Here is a 24,586-nt window from a genome sequence, read left to right on the forward strand (position 1 = left end):
TGCCAGCTTGTATAAGCAGGAAATGGTCCGAACATGACACCTCTCATCCACGGATATTTCTCGTATTCCTATATTACCGTGAGTTTGATTTGTATTCGGGAACAGAACATTTAGGGTTAACCATTTTGAAATTGCCACTCTTTCATCTAAATACTGAAAATTATATTTAAAAGACGATTTGAATCATCGAATTCACGCTAGCAGCGGCAGGTTAAAAGTGTCCGGCGTGCAGAACCAAATCAGTGTAAACACACACAGCACATGCGCAAAAGGCCTCGTTTAGCATTCATACATAATTTTGAAAGTCATGCATTCCAATCTGTTCTGGGTGAGATGAGCTATGTCTCTCATCGTCCCATTCACCAACACGGTGACACCCATAGACTCTAAAGGAAATTTGACAAAAACGCTCGAAGATAAAACTCGAAAGTAATTTCCCAATGATCATGGATTTATTGAGATCCAAGCTATCACATTATCCCTCACATAGATGTGTTGTTAAGGCTAGTGAGTTATACAAGGTATTATTATGATTTTGTAAAAAAACACTGAAGGAAACATTGTTCAATACGAGCACATGGTACATACATACCTCTGCGATATCCAATAATATAAATGAAAACACATTAAAAGACAATTCGGCAAATCCCGCCTGTGTTATCATGTTCTGCTAGGCCAGCGGACGATAAGCCCATCTGTTTGCTGGCGATAAGAATCCCCTATTGCCTTTCAAAAAGAGCAGGGCATTGCGTCCTGCCGCACTCGCAAAATTTGAAATCCCTGAAAAGGGGAAACAAGGATGCATCAGAAATTTGAAATCCCTGCGCTGGCTATTGTTTTATATTTTTTTGGGATATACCTTCAGAAAAGACATTTACAAGTTTCTATTACAAGTTGTACAATGGGCTTAACGCAACTCCTCTCAAAATGAATCGACTGCTATGCACCCATTTCAGAAATAAACACTTATTTCGATCTTCTAACCTTTCAAGCTTACATCTCTTGAGTCATAATAAATTAATTTCTTTCCTACCATTTTTGATTGCTTCTGGAAATTTCTTTCATTGAAAAATTGCATTCTTGTCCTTTTTTTTTCCTTTTCTGCGGGGCATCCAGCAATGCGCTCATCAACATTTGTCGTTTAATATACCCCATCTCTGTGATGGCGAAATCATTCAAGACCATGAGTCGTTTTGCGTATCAGAGCAAAGTGCATCCTTTTTGATGCCATCTATATATGTACAAAAGAAAGAAGAGGAGGGAAAATTGATAAAATGAAGCAAAGGCTGCACCTATTTCTACAATGATCTTGTCCTGCATGTGATGGGAGGACAAGGTCCTCCATAAGCCTCAGATGACTGTTAAAAAAAGTGAAGAGTCTGAAACCTGAGTGAAGCAATATGCTGATCAAGTGAAGATTAGAATCTGATTTTAAAATGAGACCTTGTACTGAGGCCCAGTATGGTGTGCACAAGCTTGTGATCTCTCAAACACCTTTTTGCGCAACGTTTACATCCTCACTGCCATAATTACCAAAACCCAAACCAAAGAGCATATACAGTATATCTCTAGTTATGTGCCTTATGCGATGCTCAAAGAGCAGCATTATGGAATGCTACTTCTCACGTGACATGAAAGTGGTTGAAAAATTTGTAAACCATCACAATCGATGGAACAAAACAAATGTGGCACGGTGTTGGGCAGGCAAGCGTAGCGTGGCAGCCACTATTGCTCAGGGGCCTTTATCCTCACGTCGTTGAGCACTGTTGCTGGAGAGATTCAAGGTCATGATGACATTTCTTTAACTCCGGCTCATGTGACTGGAGGGTTTTTCCCAACGTGCTTAAAAAAGTAAAATTTGTGTACAAAGTCGAGGCTCATGGAAGAACTGGAACATTGAACAAATCAAAACGAAACATGACAAAAGGATTAATAGAAAGAGAGGGGAAGCACACCAACAGCTTGGATAAGTAAGGGATGTGGTGAAGAATGAGGAGTAGGGGAAGACGCATACAGTGGACAAAATGGATGCAGCCACAAGCTCTCAGGAAGGAGAAACTGGAAATTTGGAAAGAGGTTGGCTTTCGGGAGATCTGAGATGTTGATAAACAGGTGTCTTGACGACATGGAAGGAAGAATGCGATTGAAGAGAATGTGGATGTGGGGTCCGTAATGCAGTGATGTTGGCTGATTTCCAAGCAGATGGAAGATGACCTCGGGCAAATGACAGGGTGAAAAGGACAGACGGAGGATGTGCAAGAGCAGCAGAGCAGGTGAGCTGATATGAGCTGATGCCGCCCGGTCCAGATGCAGAATTCAAGTCTGGATCAGAGTTGTTGTAAATATTTCTGCTTACTAAGGTGCAAAATAAGTAACATTTCCTCCTACTCTACACATGAAGATGCCACTTCAGGTTATGTTGCAATTACATCATGTGACCACCAAAAATGCAGCACAGGTGACAGTTATATAGTACAAGTTTGGTTTTGCAGCCTAACTAACTAACCCTCAAACCCAAACGTTCTGCTCACCAATGCTTCGATGCCATCTGCTCTTCTTACCTTAATTTTACTTATTGTGTCTATCCAGTCTCACTTTTCTTTTCTGCCATTGAAATCCTTTTATCATTCAGTAAGTTATTGTTCCACAAGTGATCATGTAGCTCATCCATTAGCGTTTACCTCTGTATAGAAAAATGTAATAGAACTAAGTGACTGGAAAAAGCAAGGATGCATCAGAGGTGTAAAAGACTAACTTTCCGTCTTTAATTAATTTACACATGTATATAAATATCTATATCATTAAAACGCGTATTTCTGAAGTTTGTAATCGGAACTTCTCTCCAGCTATTGCTCCTGTCGCCCTAAGATATGTGTGATACTATGTAGTTATGACTAACCCTTCCATATAAGCATACCTATGGCTCCAAATGTCTATAAGTGTGGAATAAAAGCTGAAAATCAGTGAAAAGTTTTGAATAACCCGCGCCATTTTGTTTTACGCACAGTGAGACGCTGCACTCGATACCGAGGAGAAGAAGAAGACGTCCCGATGTGTGCCGGACGCGCAGCGACTCGAGAGACATGCTACGCCTTTTAATACAAATATAAATGCGATCAGAAATGTAAAGGGGATACTTACCAGTAACCACACTATAAGAGACAATACTGCAGTTGAATACAAAGCGATATTCAGGAGATCCGCCAGAATGAATGTTGGTGCCAACTGACACAATTATTTTGAAAGGAAGCGGAAAGGAAGAGGAAGGGAAAGTTAGTTTGTATGGACATAAATACTATTTATGCCCGTGATTTTCATGGGTTACCGCTAGATTTCAAATATTTGTGTGTTCGTTTGCGTGTTCGTTTGTGCATTTGTATATTATTCTTTCACGGCCGAACCGTAGAACATAGAGGCCCAAAATTTTGGATGGAGGTACTTCAGAATCTGGGAAACGTTTTAAGCTACCTGGAAAAGGTTTTTAATGATGATAATAAATTTGATGATTTTAGAAGTTTAACCTTAAGTTGACCTTTAGACCTCAAAATAGTTGATTTCCCAATTAATTGTTGCACTCTGCAATTGCTGCTTAATTTTCAAGTTAATAGGATGAAAATGGACAATTTTTCAGATGAAAATTGATGATTATAGCAGTATTACATTTGACCTTTGACCCCAAAAATAGTTGGTTTTCCAATTCCGTGATGCACTATGCAACTGCTCTTTAATTTTCCAGTTCATCAGATGAAAAGTGATGATTGTTTGGATGAAAATTGATTTTAAGAATTTGACCTTGAGTTGACCTTTGACCTTTTGACCTTAAATAATGTTAGTTTCCCAATTCAGTGAGGCCCTATGCAATTGCTGTTTAATGTTCAAGTCAATCGGATGAAAATTGACGATTTTGCATATGAAAATTGATGATTTTAGGAGTTTGACCTTGAGTTGACCTTTTGACCTCTAAATAGTTCGTTTCCACATTTAGCGACTCAATATGCAAATGCTGTTTAGCTTTCATGTCAATCGGATGAAAAAAAATTCAATTTTAGAAATTTGACCTCAAGATGACCTTTGACCCTTTACCTCAAAATCAATAGGCCACTCAGTTGTGGCTACCTCAACGACTTGGTAAAGTTTCATGACGATTGGTTTAAAATTGTGACCTGTAGGCGATTGACAGACAAATAAACAGACAAACAGACAGAATAACGCACAAGACCAACCAATACACTTGAAAATTTTCGATTTTGCAAGTAACAAAACAATAAAATGTGTTGAAGAATAAAAGCACAAATGAAAACTCAGAAGTTTCGTGTGCAAATACGTGCCATCCAAAGGTGAGATGCAAACAAACCGAGAATCTGGTTGGCAAAGGTGGCTGTGAGGTCAAACTGACTTTCCAAGTACTTCGAGAGGAAAGATGAAAAGCTGGCCACGGCTGCAACTTCAGCACATCCAGAAAGAAGTACACAGGTGAACACTGGGTTCCTCAAAATGGCCAGCGTTTCACCAGGGATTGCTGGAAAGATATGAGCAAGACAATATGGTAAATGCAGCGTTGTAGCAAGCATTGTTTTTTAGGTAAAACGTTCTGGACGAGATGGTGCTATAAGGGAAGTCACGTGCCTTATGCGATGCTCATTAGTAAAAAAAAAAATGATGTCAACGGCTTACACAAACACAGCAAAGTGGTACCACAATACACATTTCATTGAAAAAGCAGGACGATTGTTATCCGTCTCTTCAATATGAGAAACGTTTGTTATTCATTGCCTGATTTGGTCAAATGATTTCAAATTCAGGGCCTGGAGGTGCCTAATTTTTTTTTTTAGGTCAGGTGATGTTTTCTAATCAGAATTGTGAATTCTGGTAGAATTGGCAAGTTGATGGCAAGTCCTGGATGCAGGTAAAATTGAATACAGGGTGTAACAAAAAGACCCGTCCATATTTGGTTGTTAATATATATTTAGAACCACAAATGATACAACGATACCCTTTGGTTTATATGATACAGAAACTCAAAGTTTTGTGCAGACTATCATTAATACACTTCAATGTGAGCTCTGTTTGTCATATGCAGGACATCAAGGCGGTACATGTGTGTTTGTCATGTTCGGCTCAGCATCTTCACGTCCACCAGTGCGCATGCAGCTGTGATCCGAGAATGAAGACCCTGCAGGTTTGCCACATTGGTGGTGTAGACAACATATTTGACAAACCCCCCGCAGAAAAAAAAATTCAAGGGGAGGGGGGCCGGGGGGTGCGAATGAGGGATATGTCTCGTGATCGTGGGAGCCAGGCAGTTGGTCCGTCTCAGCCAATCAAGCGACCTGGAAAATTTTCATTCAGGACGGCTCGAACGACGAAGGCCCAATGAGGCGTTTTCGACTAAGGTGTCTTGCTGTTGAAAATGATATCGGGTTGCAGGTCTTCAATCGGTGGAAAGGTGAATCCTTCCGACATGTTCATGTAATCTTTGAAATCCTCTGCATCCTTTGAGACTGAGCATTTCCAAGAGACAAACTCCTTGCGTTTGGGTCTATCATTTGGCTTGAGTGCCTGCCAAACTATCAGGCAGGATGAGCACATAAGGATGAGCACATAAGGTACAGCTTGAGTACCTTATAGACATATAGCTTCAGTCTTTTATGCAAAATCCTGTGTACAGTGGTGGTTGGTGGTCCCAGTTCTTTGGAAGTGCGTCGGATTGATTTTCTGGGACTTTGTTGAAATGATTCATGCCCTGTTCAATGTCTACTGCACTTGTGTTTGGTTGACCGGTACGTTTCTGTTTCTGACTACTTCCAGTCTCCTTAAACCTCTGAAACCACTCTGATACGAATCCGCGATGGTAGATTCCTTCCATAGCTTGTACGAAATTACGCTGAACTTGTGTGTCGGATCTCATCTCAATGAAGCATCCGACACACTGAGATTTCTCCTGTGGAGTCGCCATTTTGTCATATATTAAACCACAAGACCTGAAAATAAAGAAAGATTTATTCGCCTTTTGTGTCATATAAAACAAAGGGTAGGTATCATTGTATCATTTGTGTTACAAAGGGGCGTCCAGAGCCAGCTCGGGCCCCCATCCCCATGCCCACTCCCACTCGTTCTCTCTTTTATATCTTAAGGAACTTTTTTTTCAATGAAAAAACAAAAAACTTTAAAAAAACAAATGATCACGTTCATTTAGCCGTATGATTGAAAATAAAGGAGATAGCAGGACATTTTGACCGCTGGAATAAATTTGCATCCTTGACTGTTGAACACACTTTCTCCATAAGATTGGCAAAAAAATACGTAAGAAGATGGTTAATATATTTTTTTGGACAAAGAGGATACAAACCCATTTCTTTGTAACGCACATTTCTGGTTAATAACCATTTTCTGAAACTACCATTAACAGCGGTAAATGTTATTTTGTTTCCGGCAAGAAAACCAGCAGAGAAAGCAAAATCAGCTTCTGGGTTTAAATGTAATGATGAGGAAATGAGGGTGAGCTGATGAGGGGTTTCACTGTAATGTAAAAAAAAAATTTTTTTTACAGGAGAAGCTCAGGCCCCTCAACAGACCCTGAGCCCAGAGGAAGTGACCCCCCATGACCTCCCATCTCGACGCCCCTGGTGATACTCAATACATTACAGTTGTCCAGGACTTTTTGGAACACCCTGTATGTTTTTAAAGATTAATTGTGCATTCTTAATAACCTTTGCTTTGCAAACAAGCTCCTGCAAAATGTAATAACATTATAAATGTATACATGTTTTGGAGTGCTAGAATGTGAGGTTTGAGAAGGTTAAGGCTAAAATAAACAAAAGGCATTTATTGTTCTTGTTTTACGGACTTCTAGTTTGCAGGTTATCTCTTTCAAAAGAGACAATAGCTGCAATCACAATCACAATCACATGCTGATGAGCACATAAGGGAAGGGGGTGGGAGAGCGCAAAATAACTATAATCAAAAGACGTCAAAGAATGTGATCACAAGCAGCTAATCACAGATATCTGCAGGTTGCGGATGCAATGTTTCATTGGCCAATAAAGCATGGAAAGGATTTACAGATCCACAGTGTAACAAAAGTGCACATCAACATTCTGACAAATGCTTCATCTGAATTGACCTGTACCTCTTAGCTGACCACAGACAGATGGCGTCTCCGTTGACTCGGTCTCTGTTGTCAATGTTACGCTACCATTCCTCAGCATCTGTGGTGGCGCCATGTCCGTTTCTGAAATAGTGCCAGTTGATGCTGGGCCACTTATAGGAAGTGGTCCCGCAGATCCGTGTGGCTCTGCCTCAGGCATTGAGTAATAATTTTGCATCGGTGGTGGCAATGGAGATGGTGATGGAGGTGTGGTGGGTAATGAGCGAGGAAAACCAAACATGAACATTGAGAATAAGAAAAGCAGTGCAGCGCAGAGCAAGAATCCTGCCCACCAGGCCCCGATCCAGCGTGGGTCATCCAAGGTGAGGTCCAGTTGGCCTGGGAGGGAAGAAATATGAATTAATAAATGCCAGCGCGAACAACAAAGAAAAATTAAAGTACATTATACCTTTCCATTATTACATACAAGTTGGGTCTCAAAATCAACATTGGGTTATTCAGACATCAGTAAACCATCATGAAAATTGAGGTTTAATTAAAGTTGAAGATTTTTTTTTTTATCCGGGAGTGCACCATGCCAATGATGGGCCAAATGGAACTCATTTCCTTATTTTAGGCCAGTTTCTCCTCGGTCTCATGTTGTCTTTTCCATTTTTTTCTGATTTTCAGATGTACGCACAAACACAGAATTTCCTTGGGTGGGATTTTGCTATGGACATTACCTGACCCTGGGCACCCCCAGAAAGTAGGCAACATTTGGTGGAGATTGGCCCAGCCACTATTTTCTATGATTTTCAGACCTACGCTGGGGGCCTCAGAAGGAGCATTCACATCATGGCCATTCTCAGGCTAATCTTTCTACCATGATACACCTAACTACCAAATATATTTTGATCTGTACTGGTGAGTGCTAATCATGAATCTACATTCCAATCTAGAGCAAGATGTTGGCACACCACAATATCGCAAACTAGCTAGGGTCCTTTTCAGGACCGCCATTGGTCATCATCCCAGCCAATGTTGAAGGTCTTTCAGCAGTCAAACATCTTCTGGAAGATATTTCCATGAGAAACTAGAATGGCACTTGGTAGAGCGCATACCTCTGTCAGGCTCAAAAGTTTATGGTTTCTATCCTACTGATTTGCCCGGATCTGAATCCGGACATGAACCAAAATCGAATCGGCTTATTCTTGTCGCTGATCCAACTCATCCATATGGTTTTGTCATAATCCGAACATAGCTTTTTGAGACATCATGCTATGTTGTATATCGTTATTGGAAGAACTAGGGCATTGCCCGTACTATATCTATATCTAAAATTATATCCCCCCCCTCTATTTACATGAAATGGTTTGGTCCAAAGCGAACGGCTTGCGAGTACAGTGACAATCCCCCCCCCTCTATTTACATGAAATGGTTTGGTCCAAAGCGAACGGCTTCCGGAGTTTGGTAAAGAAATCGCCATCGCGTGCACAAACGCGCAGGAAAGCGAATGAATCGCAAATTCGTTTTTATTAGTTTTAAAACATAGTTTAACGCCAACATAGTTTGCAAACGTGAAATAAATGAATACGCTCTCAAATGTGCCATCCGAGGCAGAGTGTGTCCGCCACGTTCGGCACACGCGATAGTTCGCTGCTCTCTGATTGGTTGAATCGTTTTTTGGACATAGCTCGGTAAGTAATTGTCCGATTAATATGAAACCTTGAAAAGGCACATCCTCGGGTCCCCAGCAATATACCTGGCAAGTTAAAAGTATATCGGACCCGTGGTTGTCGAGAAACAGCGGTCACAGACAAACAGACGTACAGACGTACAAACGTACAAACGTACAGAGATTACTGGAATTATAGATAGACTAGGGCATGCCCGTACTATATATAAGCTAGGACGTGCCCGTACGTGGGTGCCCGTTCCTTGCCAAAAAAAAAAAAAAAAAAAATTTGTGTAGGGGTGTGTGTGTGTAAACATCCTAGGGCGTGCCCGTACGTGGGTGCAAAAAAACATGCGTGCAAACAACAACAACAAAAAAAAACTTTGAAACCACGTGGCAGTAACGACCACAGAACCCCCCCCCCCTCTATTTACATGAATGGTTTGGTCCATTCGCAACGACCACAGAACCCCCCCCCTCTATTTACATGCAATGGTTTGGTCCAAAGCGAACGGTTTGGTCCATTCGATGTGATTCGATGATTCGATGTGAATGGTTTGGTCCATTCGCAACGACCACAGAACCCCCCCCCCCTCTATTTACATGAATGGTTTGGTCCATTCGCAAAGCCAAAGCGAACGACCACAGAACCCCCCCTCTATTTACATGAATGGTTTGGTCCATTCGCAAAGCCAAAGCGAACGACCACAGAACCCCCCCCCCCCTCTATTTACATGAATGGTTTGGTCCATTCGCAACGCCAAAGCGAACGGCGAACGGCTAAATCGCCATAGCTCGGTAAGTACTTGTCCGATTAATTTCAAACCTTGAAAAGGCACATCCTCGGGTCCCCAGCAATATACCTGGCAAGTTTCAAGTATATCGGACCGGTAGTTGTCGAGAAACAGCGGTCACAGACAAACAGACAAACAGACAAACGTACAAACGTACAAACGTACAGACAGAGATTACTGGAATTATAGATAGATGAAGGTGAAGAAGAAGAAGGTGAAGAATCACTTGAAAAATTAAAAAGTTCTCGTATCCGGATTCGGATCTTCACCAAAATTTAATCATTTCTTCCTTGTCACACACCCAACCTGTCCACCAAGTTTCGTCCAAATCCATCCACAACCTTTTGAGATATCGTGCTTTATGTCGTTTTTGGTGACCTGTCATGCGACACATGACCTATCACCTTTGTATTTGTACAGGGGAGCAATGGTGGGATCTTTGAAGGCCTGGGGTACTGACTGCTCACTCCAGATGGTATTGTCGAGTTGGGTCAGTCTGGTAAGGTGTTCGACACCGCCAAACTTGAAAACCATGTATCAACATTTTGTAGCAATGGCATATGGATGAGAATATACTACAGCATTGATCGTGAGGTGTACACTGAACCATGAGTCATCATTGCAACTTTGTAATATTAGCACACATGAAAGTGTCGCTGACTTGTGTCTATGAAGAGAGCGTCAACATAGATTCGAGTGAAAAGGGAGCCAAGCATGAAGCCAACTGTAGGTCCCAACAGCATGATGGTGAAGAGGATACCTAGGGGGTGTTGGAGAAAAAGGAAGATGGGGCAAGTGGAAAGGGGAATAATGAAGCAGGCAGAAGTCATTGGGATAGAATGCAAAGGCATCAGTAGTATAAAATGAAAGAGGCATACAACCAAGAATACATTTATCGATCACTAAAACCCAATTGGAAAGTTAACAGGAAATGATAAAAACTAGAACAATGCACCACTTCACCTATGATGTCATCCTTATCATGCTTTTGTTCCCCATTGGAAGTATTAAAAAGTGCCGAGTTTCAAATTTTTCCATTCAGCGGTTTTCGAGAAATAACTTTTTGATTATTTGCTTTTAATCCAAGATGGCTGCCATACCACGTGACATATGACGTCACAATTATCATAAAAACATTCTGCATGGGTGTCACTCCTATCCTAAAAGTTTCGTCTCAACCAGACATATGGTGGCTGAGAAAAAAACGAGGTTTAGCCCGGACGGACGGACGGACGTACAACCCGAAAACATAATGCGTCCGGCGACTTCGTAGGCGGAGGCATAAAAATAAATACTTAAATATAATAAGGAAGATAAAAATAAATGGGTAGAGAACAGAAAAGTAATTGGGAATCTGCTAGTGGTGCATCACAAAGTGCTGCATCACAAAATCCCGAGGATGTACGTACGTTAAGCTGGGTGTCCCATCAGCTAGTATTAGTTGGTCGAGGTTAAATATCTTGCGGTGCCTCTTGTGAAGAGTTGGCGAGCTATCGCCTACTCTCATGAACAAATTACAAATTCCTGCTCTAACTACTTAGTCGAGCATCAGGCCTGGCCAGCCAGTTCGTGAAAGACGTTGGCCAAGTTTCCCCATGGCCAACCCAACAAGAACGTGGGAATAACTGTGGCCATTGAAAGGAAGTAGTAGAAGAAGTATACAATATAAATGTAAAAATAAAAAGATTCTTCATCTTATGTTTTTTTTCTTATTTACTCGATACCAGAACATAATTAATTGGTAAACTAACTTTTGAAACACCCGGTATATCTTTGTAAACAAGGAGCCACCACCGTGCAATTCAATGCATTATCTCCTCATGGGCACGATGCTGAATTTCAACCTCCAGAAATTGTGAATTTGTGAGATATTGCAGAGAAAGAAATTTGTGATGTTGCTTTATAACTACTTCTGACATTGATAAATTGTTAAAAAACCATTGCTCAATAAAATCACAAACAACATTTAAATTGTCTTAACATAGACATTCAAAATTAACTGTGGAATGTAACTTTATAATTATTTTTTTTTCTCCGATGAAAATGCTTTTGAATTGACAATTATTTTGCTTCTCAATTAAACCGTTTAGTGCTACCTTAATGTAGAGCAAGGTTGTTCTCAATAAAATTCAAGGTAGTTTACATTGATGAAGGATATCTAGGTGTTGAAGAATTAGGAAGGACGTACATTTATACGTTCTGTTTTTACATTTTTAGCTCTTATATGAGCCTCGACTTAGTATGCAAAATAATTCAAGTACTGCAATTAATGCTGAACCTTTTCTTATTCGATACCCTAATTTAAGACAATTGAAAACATACTTTCCTTTTTTTTTTTAATACAAGGTCAACACATGCAGAAGTGAGAACAAAGAACGGAGGACGACGTAACATAACAAAACTAGAACGGCACTCAGTAGAGAGCATACCTCTGCCAAGTGAACAGTTTACGTTTTGTATCCTACAGTAGACCAGAAAATCACAATACAGAATCACATTTAATCAAAATTATCCGTCCACAACTTTTTGAGCTACATGTATCGTTTTTGGCCCCATCTCCCAAAAGTGAAGAATCACTTTAAAAATTCTACTAGCCGGATCCGTATCCGGATCTTCAGCAAAATTGAATCTATTCTTCCTTGTCACACACACGATGTGTCCACCAAGTTTCGTCCAAATCCATCCATAACTTTTTGTGATATCGGGCTTTGAATCGTTTTTGGCCGCATCTCCTAATGGTGAAGAATCACTTAAAGAATCACAAGTAGCCGGATCCGAATCCAGATCTCCACCAAAATCTAATCATTTCGTCCTTATCACATATGCTACATCTCTGCCAAATTTCGTCCGAATACATCCACAACATTTTGAGATATTTTGTTCACAAACAAACAAGCAAACAGACAGACAGAGGTGAAAACATAACCTCCATCCACCTTTGGTGGCACAGGTAACAAGAACGGCACTCGGTAGAGCGCATACCCCAGCCAGGCTGAACAGCTTACGGTTTGTATCCCACTGATGGGCCGGATCTGGATTCGTACCTGAACCAAAATCTAATCGGCTTATTCTTGTCACCTAACCAACTCATTCACCAAGTTTTGCCATAAATCGTCCACAACTATTTTAAATATTACTTTTCACACGATCTCGCAATGTTGAAGAATCACTTAAAAATTAAATAATTCTCATTTCCGAGTCCATATTCAGATCTTCACCAAAATTGAATCAATTCTTCCTTGTCACATATGCAACCTCGCCACCAAATTTCGTTCGAACCCGTCCACAACGTTTTGAGATATCTTGTTCACAGTCAGACAGACAAACAGACACAGGGGTGAAAACATAACCTTCGGTGGCGGAGGTAATGAACAGTAGAAAGAGAGGCGAAGGACACCAACAGCAGGAATGAGGGACAAAATAGAGGTACACTTTTGAGAAATAACGGATGTGGGGAGGAATGAGCGGTAGGGGAGTGCACACGGAATGGATGAGATGGATACAGAAGCAAACTCTGATGAAGCACCAATTCTGGAAATTTGGAAAAAGGTGGGGCTTTGGGGATGGTTATTAGGAGTAGAAAAGATCATGGTTTTGGATTGGGGATGGTCTGAGATGGTGGTGTACAGCTGGATTGAAGACCTGGAGTGAAGAATGAGATTGAAGAGAATGTGGAAGTTGATTCTGCAGGTGGGGGTTGTGGAAGTACATTTTAGACTTCCAAATATTTCTTTCTAGCAGCTAAGTTGTAGGGTTTGAAATACCTAATGATACATATGGGAATGAGTGGTCACAATTGTAGCAGGCATCTGCAATCTCAGGGATTGATCTGTTCTGCAAAGATCATTGACCACAAACTGCAATGGCGCCAGCCTGGTGAAGAAAATTGCCTTTGTAATGGAAACCGCATCTACATATGTCTAATTTGCAACGCTATGTAAATACCAGCTTAAGAGATAGGGTTGAGAAATGCTTTATCTCGTCTTACTAGCGACTCATGGCGCCTCAATGATGCAATTCCCATTGTGTTTCTTGCTGACAAACTGGTAAAAGAATGTCTGACTCGGTGTTATCAGGAACTCTCAGTCTCACAATCTTCTCCCTCCCTTCATACATCCACTTCAAAGACAGCCCAATCCTGCTTCATCCTTTGGTCGTCATTCACTATAAAGGGAGTGAAGTCAGCCAAATCGATAGAAGATTTGCTGGATACATTGTGTTGAGTCATGTTTGGGTATGCCGGCATAGTACTGTTAAACTGTGTTGTAATCCTTATTATACAGACTTGGCATTTAATATGGAATATATATTTTTTCTTGACTTGCGTTTACTTTCTTAACTCAGTATATCAATCTGGTGAGTTTCTTTTACACTTTGGTGATTTATTTGTTAAAAGAACCATGTCACTGATTGTCTGTCGCAGCAAGAAGTCAACAACAGGATTATATCACAGGTCGCGTGGCAAAATGTACAGACAGGTGCATTTGATGATTGGCTTCACAGTCGGGTATACAAGGGTTGTTGCGTTCTGTATTAGTGGAAAACAACTGCTGCACGTCTCCAAAAGTTATTGCCGCTTCCTCTGGAGATGGTCCGTCAACTCGACAATGCTGTTTGTCATGGAGTGGTGGCTTTACGAAATTACGGCATGAAACAGCGTGCTATTGCTTGGCAGTATGGCATCACTCAAGGTCAGGTGTCAAAAATCCTGAAACGAAATGCTCAGAGGGGTGTCCCTACTCCAATACCGAGGCCAGGACGTCCCCGCAGAACAAGAAGGAGGGATGATCGCCTGCACCGGTTAGTCCGCAATGGCCGTACCAAGTCAGATAATCGGCTTAGGGCTGAGTGGCAGCAACTGACAAATGTGCCTGTATCCAGAAGGCTAGTCAACCAACGAATGGTTCAAGCAGGCTATCGTGCCAGGAGTCCCCTGAGAAAGCCACGCCTGACCAGACAACACTGCCAGCGCTAATTGCATTGGGTCAGAGAGCACCGTCAATGGCAGCCAGGACACTGGAATCACGTGATCTTCAGTGACGAGTCTAGATTTCTGATCTATCGTCAAGATGGCCACGTCCGAGTGCACAGACAAGTGCATGAAGCCTACAACAAAGATGTATAGTGCCAAGAGTCCAAGCTGGAGGTGGTGGGGTGACCGTTTGGGCTGCTTTTCATGCAGGGGGCAAAACTGACATGGTTGTTCTGAATGGAAACCTGAACCAGTTCAAGTACAGGGCCATTCTGGAAGAAAGATTGCTTCCATTTGCTCGTGCAGCCTTTCGAGGAAACTTTGTCTTCCAAGATGACAATGCACGGCCTCATCGTGCTCGCATGATCCAACACTTTCTTGCTGACCATGATGTCGAGCATATGGAGTGGCCTGCCATGTCCCCGGATATGAATCCGATAGAGAACTTGTGGGCAGAATTAACGCGTCAAATCGACCACTTGGACCAGCAGCCGACCTCTGTGCATGAATTGCAGCAGGCTATTGTCACTGCATGGCAAGCGATTCCTGTCCAAACCTTGGCAAATCTCGTGAACAGCATGCCTCAACGTGTACGTGCTCTCCTGAATGCTCGTGGGGGTTACACAAAGTACTGAACTGTAATTTTACTGTCCATAATCCCAGTCATAATTTAGCTCTTGTTTTTTTTGATATTTTTTTTGGCTAATGTGCAAAATAAAGAGATACTTCTGGAAAACGTACAGAAGTTTAACACAGTACTGTCCATGAATTGAGTTCGATATCAGTTCACATCACTTTCAAGGATCAATTTATTTGCTTCGAAATGTCAAATGTGGTTTTTGTTTCTTTTAAAGGTCACATTAACAAAATCTCGAATAATTTCAACATAATTCCAATGAAATTTTGGTTCTAAGTCATCTTGAAAAGTAAGTTCAGCCCCACAAAAAAAATATTCCATATTAAATGCCAAGTCTGTATATTCGAGTGAAATCTTCTCCAGAGAATTAAATCTTGAAAATTGTTCTTTATGTGTGGACATTCATTATATCCACATCTCCATCAGGGTAAAAGAGGAACAAATGGGTGAGGTGAGCAGTGATTCTGTAACTTGGTAGTTTCATTAAAAGGGGGTTGATGGTAGATTGCATGTGCCCTGCAGAAACCTGGGAGCATGGGGGAGGGGGGATAATGCCGTCAAAGAGCAGAAAGTGCCAGACCAGAAAGGAGACGGTAGACGTCAGAGACTAATGACCTGTCTGCGATGGAAAAGTGATACACTCAGTCTCATGGAGGGAGGTTCCAATTTTCTTGTAGGCACGTTTAGTTTCCACGGCATCAAGCTGAGCAAGATGCGAGGCAGGGAGGACAGCCTATATGGGAGGGCAGTAATCCATCAAGCTGCAGATGAATGCCTTGTAGGTGGATATGAGTTCAGGAGTGCTAAGGAAGGACTTTGTACAATGGAGAATGCCAAGTCAGCGACTGGCTTTCGATGCCAACTTTGAAACGTGGTTTGTCCAAGAAAGGGCATGGCTGATAGTGAAACTGAGGAGTTTGAGTGACTGGCCTGACGCAAAAGGATTGTTAAGAAAGTAGAAGGGAGGGTTTGGCAAATGGTCCTTTTGGAGAGAGATATTTGGAGTGTGAGATTTGCCAGAATTGAAAGACATATTCCAAGTGTTTGACCAGCTTGTGATTCTGTCATGGTCTGAAGATAGGGAAGAGGTTGCTGCCTGCCTGAAGGATGATAGGGTGGAGTCATGGCAGAGGGTGGAGTCATTAGCAAATATATAAAGGGGATTTTCCAGAGAGTCAGAGACATCATTGATGAATATTAGGAACTAGCCGAAACCCGTGGAACATCCACGGAAGGGAGGATGTGGTGTATGGATAGAGTGTACCATTATGGATGGCATAGGGGATTTGCTTGTCCGAGTAAGAGTTAGGAAGAAAGATGAGAATGAAGAGTGCGTATATGAACAACGTATTTATTGCAATCTACTGAAATGACAACGCTACGATATACTTTTGAAAATATCACGTACCGTCTCGAAGTCAATGCCATCCTTTTATCTCTTCGTATACAACTCACTGATTTCTACCTTATCGTGAACAGGGTAAAGCCTACTTTGATAATCATGAACGGTGGCGATGCAGGAGTTGGTGAAACGAAAGGGGGGGGGGGGCTGATCATGACCTACCCGACGCCACATGGCCTACGCCATTTGTTGAGATCATGGCCACAACGGAAACACAACTGGATAGGTAGGGCCTAGGCCTACGCCTACGTTTCGTCACTCGGTGAAGTACACTTTGTTTTAAGCTTTCAGAAGCTGAAGCCTTGTTATTTATTGCTTTATATGATACTGATGGGCTGCTGATCGGTTTCACTTCGTCGTAATCACAGTATATGGAAGAAATTATGGTAAACCCACCTGATGAGGTTAGCGTACACCGCCATCGATGACACCGGCACAAATGGCGGAATGCATGCTCTGGATTGTCCACTCAGTGGATGGCTTGCTGTTGCCTTCGACTGTCCAATCAGCGGACGGCTTGCTGCGCCTTCACCCAGCAGACGCCAATACGATGGCATCGTAAGATGGCGTCATATTGGCCGTTAATCGGATGCTTTTGGGCCCCAACGTCGGCTAATTCAGATTTTTCGAGTACGGCTGTACATGATAAACAAAGTGCGCGGTTCGTAGATCGTAAATCCATTAGTGCCGTGGGCATCGGGTCACTGGGTGCGGCGTAAAAGGGATAACAAAGTCGAGTCCTTACGCTATTATTATATAGATAGGACTTGGCCCAGAACACTACCTTGGAGGACTGCAGTCTTACAAGGGAGAAGAGATGAAAGGATACCGTGGAGAGTCACAAGTTGGCAATGAGTGCAGAGGAAGTCAGAAAGTCATGTGTGGAGGTGGCCTTGGGTGCGCTAAGGCAAAGAGTTGGGAGAGCAAAGCAGGGTGCCAGACTATTGAAAGCTCGAGATATGTCCAGAGAGCAGCCATGACATCATTTCTGACAGTGTGGGCGTCCATCCATTGTTGGGTGAGTAGTAGCAGCATGTCCAAGGTGGTCTGACTTGGTCTGAATCCAAATTGGTGGTCTGAGGTGAGAGTATTGGTGAAAAGGAAGGATATTATATCAAATGTGATGATGGATTTCATGAGCTCACTGGTGATTGGAAGTTATCTCATAGATCTATAGTGAAGGGGATTTTTTTTCAGAAGTGATCAAGGCAGTGGTCTGATGCTTTTACAACACAACATGCATTTTAAGGCCATTTTCCCTGCTAGAGCGGGGGTTAGCCTTGCGGTCCCCATGACAATCTTCTCCATTTTTGCCCTATTTTCTGCATCACCCCTTGTTAACCCCCTTGCCTGCATTTCTTCTTCCACCATCTTTAGCCAAGTCTTTCTCGGTCTTCCCCGTCCTCTACTTCCTTCTACATTCATTTCCATCACTCTTCTCAACCAGTCACTTTCATCCTTCCTCAACAGATGACCAAACCATCTCAATGTGTTTCTCTTCACAGCATCAATCACAGGCTCTATTCCCATCATCTTTCACAATTCATCATTCGTCTTCCTCTCTCGCAACGATACTCCACACATCCACCGAACCATTCGCATTTCCACCCTTTCCAGCCTTCGTTGCTGCTCTTCGTTCATTACCCATGTCTCGCTCCCATAAATCATAACACTTCTCACACATGCAGCATACACCTTTCCCTTCAGCTTCAACGACACTCCCCTCATCATCAGCATGCCACTCAGTTCCTGAAACTTCTTCCATGCACATCTCACTCGAGCAACCGTTGCCGAGTCTGATCCACCTTCTCCATTCAGCATGTCTCCTAGGTAGCAAAATGTTTTCACACCTTCCAGCTTCACACCGTCTCCAAGATCCAACTCAACATTTCCTCCATCTGCAGCTCCCTCTGTGCACACCTTACACTTGAACGTAGCTGCCACACTGGTTAATGACCCTCTCAGACCACTACATTTTTTATGAACCCACTCAGCGCACATTGTACATTGAATGGAGTTCACTCCGACACCCTTCCTGCACAAAGCACACGGCCACTTCCCAGTTCTTTCCACCTCACCACATGCTTTACCACTTGCCATCACCTTCGTCTTTCCAATATTCACCTTCAGAGCTTTTGTCTCCATACATTCCTTCCACTTGTTCATCTTTTCCTTCAGTCCATCCATACTTCCCGCAATCAACACCAGATAATCTGCACAAAACAACTCCCACGGTAAACCCTCCTTTACGTTCCGAGCCAGCACCTCCATCACAGCTACAAATATTAGTGGACTTAGTACCGACCCCTGATGCACTCCCACCTTCACCTCAAACTCACCACTGTTCCCGTCCTTCGTCCTTACAGATGTGCGCGCTCTTTTGTACATTTCCATCACTACTCTGATCAACCATTCCTCCACTCCTAACTTCCTCAATGCCCATGTCACCACTTTGCGTGGAACCCGATCGAATGCTTTCTCCAGATCAACAAACCCAAGAAACAACTTCTTCCTCTTCTCCATGTACTTCTCCTGCAACTGCCTCACAATAAAAAGCGCGTCTGTCGTTCCTCTTCCTGGCATAAATCCAAACTGCATTTCGTTGACCTTCACTTTCTTCCTTATCCTCCTCTCCAACACCCTTTCCAATACCTTCATTCCATGCTCCAATAACTTTATCGCTCGATACGAGCCACAGTCCAGAGGGTCACTTTTCCCCTTGTATAGAGGGACGAGGGTACTCAGTTCTCAATCCACTGGAATGCGGCCTCCTTTCACCACCAGATTACAGATCTGTCATTCTCTTCACACCCCAACTTCCTGCTGCCTTCAACATATCTCCCACAACTCCCGTCAGCCCTCCCGCTTTTCTGCTCTTCATTGCTTTTATTGCTTCCTCAACTTCCATCTCAGTTATCTTCTCTGCCGGTCCTAAAACTGGGTTACTCTCTATGTTGCCATCCCATTCATTCTCTGCATTCAACAGCATTTCCATATATCTCTTCCATCTTCCTTTAATTCCATCTGGGTCCACAACGATTTTTCCCACTTCATCCTTCAAGCAACTCACCCCCATCACATCACACCTCTCTTTCGCTATCTGCTTTGCAATCCTGAATACCGCTCTCTGACCCTCTTCCGAATCCAAGCGTTCTCCGAACATTTTCCTACATGCCTCCTGGGCCTTTGCTGCCTCTTTCTTTGCAGCCTTCTTGGCTGCCTTATAACTTTCATGTTCTGCTTTTTCTGCCCCGTACCCTTCGCCTTCTGCCACTCCTTGAACTTCTTCCACTTCTCGTCAATCCTCTTTCCAACTTCATCATCCCACCACCATGTTTCCGAGTGCCTCGGTGGTCCTTTTGTCCATCCACATACCTCACCAACGGCTCCCAACAGACTATCTTTCATTGACATCCAACCACTTTCAAGCTCAACCACATCATCCTCTACCCTACTCAGCCTCTCTTTTAATGCCTCCCTTTCTGTCACCTCTTTCAACCTCCACACCTTCATTCTCGGTTGGTACTTCACCCGCCGAGCTCTCCTCGCACCTTTCACCCTAATGTTGCAGACAACCAAGCGGTGCTGTGAAACAGCCTCCTCCCCTGGGATCACCTTTGTGTCCCGGAGGTGCCCCCTATCTCGCCTACGCACCATCAGGTAGTCAACGGTTGTCGTCGACCCACCTGACGTGTATGTAACAAGCTTATTATCCTCTTTCTGGAACTGAGTATTACAAGTCAACAAATCAGCTCCATCAGGAAACTCAAAATCCTTCCACCTTCTCCATTTCTCACACCATATCCCGAAGCCCCCATGAACTCCCTCAAACCATCCATACTCCTTCCCACATGTCCATTTAGGTCTCCCCCTAGCACAACAACTTCCTCATCTTTCACGTTTTCCATCAGCTTCTCTATTGCACACCAGAACTGGTCCTTCTCTTCATCGCTCCGCCCAACCTGCGGAGCATAGGCGTTCACCTGCGTTCCCCAAGAGCTTTCCAATCATAATTTTCACCATCATCAACCTATCACTCACTCTAGTCACACTCACCACACTGTCTACAAACTCCTCAGAAAACAGGACACCAATACAATGCACGCCCTCCGGGCACCCTTGCCACACAAACTTGTATTTCTGTCCCTGCCTACCCTTCACCATTCTCACACCACTTCCCTTCCATCTCGTCTCTTGCACACAACATATGTTCACTCTTCTTCTGACCAATACTTCCACCACTTCTCCTGCTCTCCCTGTCATTGTCCCTACATTCCATGTCCCAAACCTCAGGTCTGATGGTTATACACCCCACAAGTAATTATTTGGCATTCTCTCGAGGAAGGGCTTTTGCCATGGAGGTTCCATCGGTCCTTGCTATATTTTACTTTTGAAGATGTGTATTGTGTGTGTATATATATATATATATATATATATATATATATATATATATATATATATATATATTATATATATATATATATATATACAGACTTGGCATTTAATATGGATTATTTTTTTTTGTGGGGGTGAACTTACTTTTCAAGATGACTTCGAACCAAAGTTCATTGGAATTATGTTTTTTTTTTTTTTTTTTTTTTTGTATACTGAATCGAGGCTCATGAAAGAGCTGACATTTACTTCACAAACTTTGAAATTATTCCAGATTTTGCTAATGTGACCTTTAAAAGAAACAAAAACCACATTTGACATTTCGAAGCAAATAAATTGATCCTTGAAAGTGATGTAAACTGATATCGAACTCAATTCAAGGACAGTACTGTGTTAAACTTCTGTACGTTTTCCAGAAGTATCTCTTTATTTTGCACATTAGCTAAAAAAAAATTCAACAAAAACAAAAGCTAAATTATGACTGGGATTACTGACAGTAAAATTACAGGTAAGTACTTCGTGTAACCCCAACGAGCATTCAGGAGAGCACGTACACGTCGAGGCATGCTGTTCACGAGATTTGCCAAGGTTTGGACAGGAATCGCTTGCCATGCAGTGACAATAGCCTGCTGCAATTCACGCACAGTGGTAGGCTGCTGGTCCAAGTTGTCGATTTGACGTGTTAATTCTGCCCACAAGTTCTCTATCGGATTCATATCCGGAGACATGGCAGGCCACTCCATATGCTCGACACCACGGTCAACAAGAAAGTGTTGGATCATGCGAGCACGATGAGGCCGTGCATTGCAATCTTGGAAGACAAAGTTTCCTCGAAAGGCTGCACGAGCAAATGGAAGCAATGTTTCTTCCAGAATGACCCTGTACTTGAACTGGTTCAGGTTTCCATTCAGAACAACCAGGTCAGTTTTGCCCCCTGCATGAAAAGCAGCCCAAACGGTCACCCCACCACCTCCAGCTTGGACTCTTGGCACTATACAATCTTCGTTGTGGGCTTCATGCACTTGTCTGCGCACTCGGACGCGGCCATCTTGACGACAGACCAGAAATCTAGACTCGTCACTGTAGGTCACGTGATTCCAGTGTCCTGGCTGCCATTGACGGTCTCTCTGGCCCATTGCAATCGGCGCTGGCTGTGTTTTCTGGTCAGGCGTGGGTTTCTCAGGGGACGCCTGGCACGATAGCCTGCTTGAACCAGTCGTTGGTTGACTAGCCTTCTGGATACAGGCACATTTGTCATTTGCTGCCACTCAGCCCTAAGCCGATTAGCTGACTTGGTACGGCCATTGCGGACTAACCGGTGCAGCTGGCGATCATCCCTCCTTGTGTTTCTGCAGGGACGTCCTGGCCTCGGTATTGCAGTAGGGACACCCCTCTGAGCATTTCCTTTCAGGATCTTTGACACCTGACCTTGAGTGATGCCATACTGCCGAGCAATAGCACGCTCTTTCATGCCGTAATTTCATAAAGCCACCACTCCATGACAAACAGCATTGTCGAGTTGACGGACCATCTCCAGAGGAAGCGGCAATAACTTTTAGAGACGTGCAGCAGTTGTTTTCCACTAATACAGAACACAACAACCCTTGTTTACCTGACTGTGAAGCCAATCGTCAAATGCACCTGTCCATACATTTTGCCACGCCACCTGTGATATAATCCTGTTGTTGACTTCTTGCTGCGACAGACAATCAGTGACATGGTTCTTTTAACAAATAAATCACCAAAGTGTCAAACAAACTCACCAGATTGATATACTGAGTTAAGAAATTAAACCCAAGTCAAGAAAAAAAAAATATTCCATATTAAATGCCAAGTCTGTATATACAGTATATATATATATATATATATATATATATATATATATATATATATATATATATATATATATATTGTTATGTTTGTGGGGGTAGGGATACTTTAGTCCAGGTAGATTTGCATAGATTAGTGTGCTCCGACTGTCGTAAAGAAGAAGAACCACCTTGTAATAAGTAGTGAATTTGTTTCGCGCGGATGTCGGATCAAGGTGTATCTTCGTCCCCATTACAAGGAGTGGGGCATGTTAACTAGCTCAGGGATTATGGGTAAATTATCCCTTGTATGTCGATACCTCTGTAATTTTTTCCTTTTGACAATACACCACACGTAGAGCTAGAATCGCGCATTTAATGGCACTCATCAAATTAACTTACCGGAAGTCAGGGCATTGAGCGCTGCCGCTAATTACCCCGACTTTGGAAGCACATAGGACGAAAGATCCGTGAGGCCACGCCCAGAAGGGCAGTGATTGGGCGGGAGTTGATTGACAGGAGGTGGTAAGAAGCACACGCTGATTGGTGAAGCACGACCGATGACGTCAGAGCGGCGTGGACAAAATAGTTGAAGCGGCGGACATTGCATCTTCTTCTCAGTTTGGATGCGATTGCGAGTGGACGTCCCTCTTGTTTCTTGTTCTGGGATCCGATTGCGAACGGTCGAGACCCGACATTTTCCCTGCTTCTCTCGCTCGCCTCGCTCTTTGTTCTGGACACACCGGACGGTCAGAGTACATTGCGCGAGTGGGATTCGTTGGATTTCTTCACGAGCGTGTGAACATTTTTACAGCGCTCTTTACGAGGGAGGTTGAGCTTACACAGATCGTGAGGAGGAAGAGCCAGGAACGCGGGTTTTTTTTCAAGCGGAGTTCGTGAGGACAGGCGTGACTGGAGGAGCGAGCTGCACGCCTACCGTTCTCATTGCGCGAAAGGCCTACTTCGTGGCAACGAGCATGGCCGATGTGAACGAGGGCGGACTGAGGCCTACTTCATGCCAAGGCAGGGACTGCGTCCGGGTTCCCGTGCAGGGACGGGGCCCTGAGAAGGGTCTTTATGAGGTGCCAGGACTGCTTTGGAGCTAAGTGCCAACAACACGCAATTATTTTATCCAAAATTTATTTCATCCTTCGTCTGTGTTTGTGTCTGTCTGTGGGGACGTCCCATTTCGGAACATTATTTATTGTCATGCATTTTTTCTTTGTCACCGGCATTCCTAAAATAAACCTGTTTATTTTTGTACATTTAAAAAACCGTGTTGTTTGAGTTAATTTATACAGGTTGAAGACGTCGGGTGGAGGCCATTCAGGTAAGTGCTCTTCAGCATCCTTCTCCTCCTCCTCCCCCTCCCCCCCCCCCCCCCACGTGTATTAACTTCGCCACATTTTGAACCAAGTGCCTCGGAGTAAAGCTCGCTTGGCTATCCGTGGTACCCTGAGGTGTTCACCAAGGGTAGTCACACGACAATATATTGTTACGGAATCCAACGTCGGCCTTCCCCACTTACCAAGGGGGGATTAGTCCCCTTGCTTATATGACTGACCGACGTGGTCCTGGGGGTATGACGTCACGGCCGGTCGACGCTGGGTAGGGTATTAGGCCTAAACCGTCCTATGACCTATTAAAATACCAGCGCTCCCCGACACACGAGGAAATACTCCCCCGCTCACGGTCGCAGCCTAATGGATTAGTTGCGCCGAGCGAAGCGGACTGCACCGTGAGCCGGTTACCAATGACTAGACCCGATTTATTCGTTGGCCGAATCGCGCCACGTACACTCAATATTGAAACCACTAAA

The 24,586-nt window shown here is 43.2% G+C and overlaps 1 protein-coding gene across 1 annotated transcript in view; it reads right to left on the bottom strand.

Moving 5' to 3' along the window:
• Nucleotides 1-24,586, bottom strand: part of SLCO3A1 (solute carrier organic anion transporter family member 3A1) — a 152,218-nt gene that overhangs the window by 50,169 nt on the left and 77,463 nt on the right. The window contains exons 4-6 of the mRNA XM_068121977.2: nt 10,218-10,316; nt 7,130-7,486; nt 4,355-4,519 (exon numbers count right to left, since the gene is read on the bottom strand). Coding sequence (XP_067978078.2) covers nt 4,355-4,519; nt 7,130-7,486; nt 10,218-10,316 — 621 coding nt within the window. The remainder of the gene's footprint in view (nt 1-4,354; nt 4,520-7,129; nt 7,487-10,217; nt 10,317-24,586) is intronic.

The sequence above is a fragment of the Myxine glutinosa genome, chromosome 7, assembly GCF_964187855.1.
Source record: "Myxine glutinosa chromosome 7, kmMyxGlut1.1, whole genome shotgun sequence".
Taxonomy (NCBI): Eukaryota; Metazoa; Chordata; class Myxini; order Myxiniformes; family Myxinidae; genus Myxine; species Myxine glutinosa.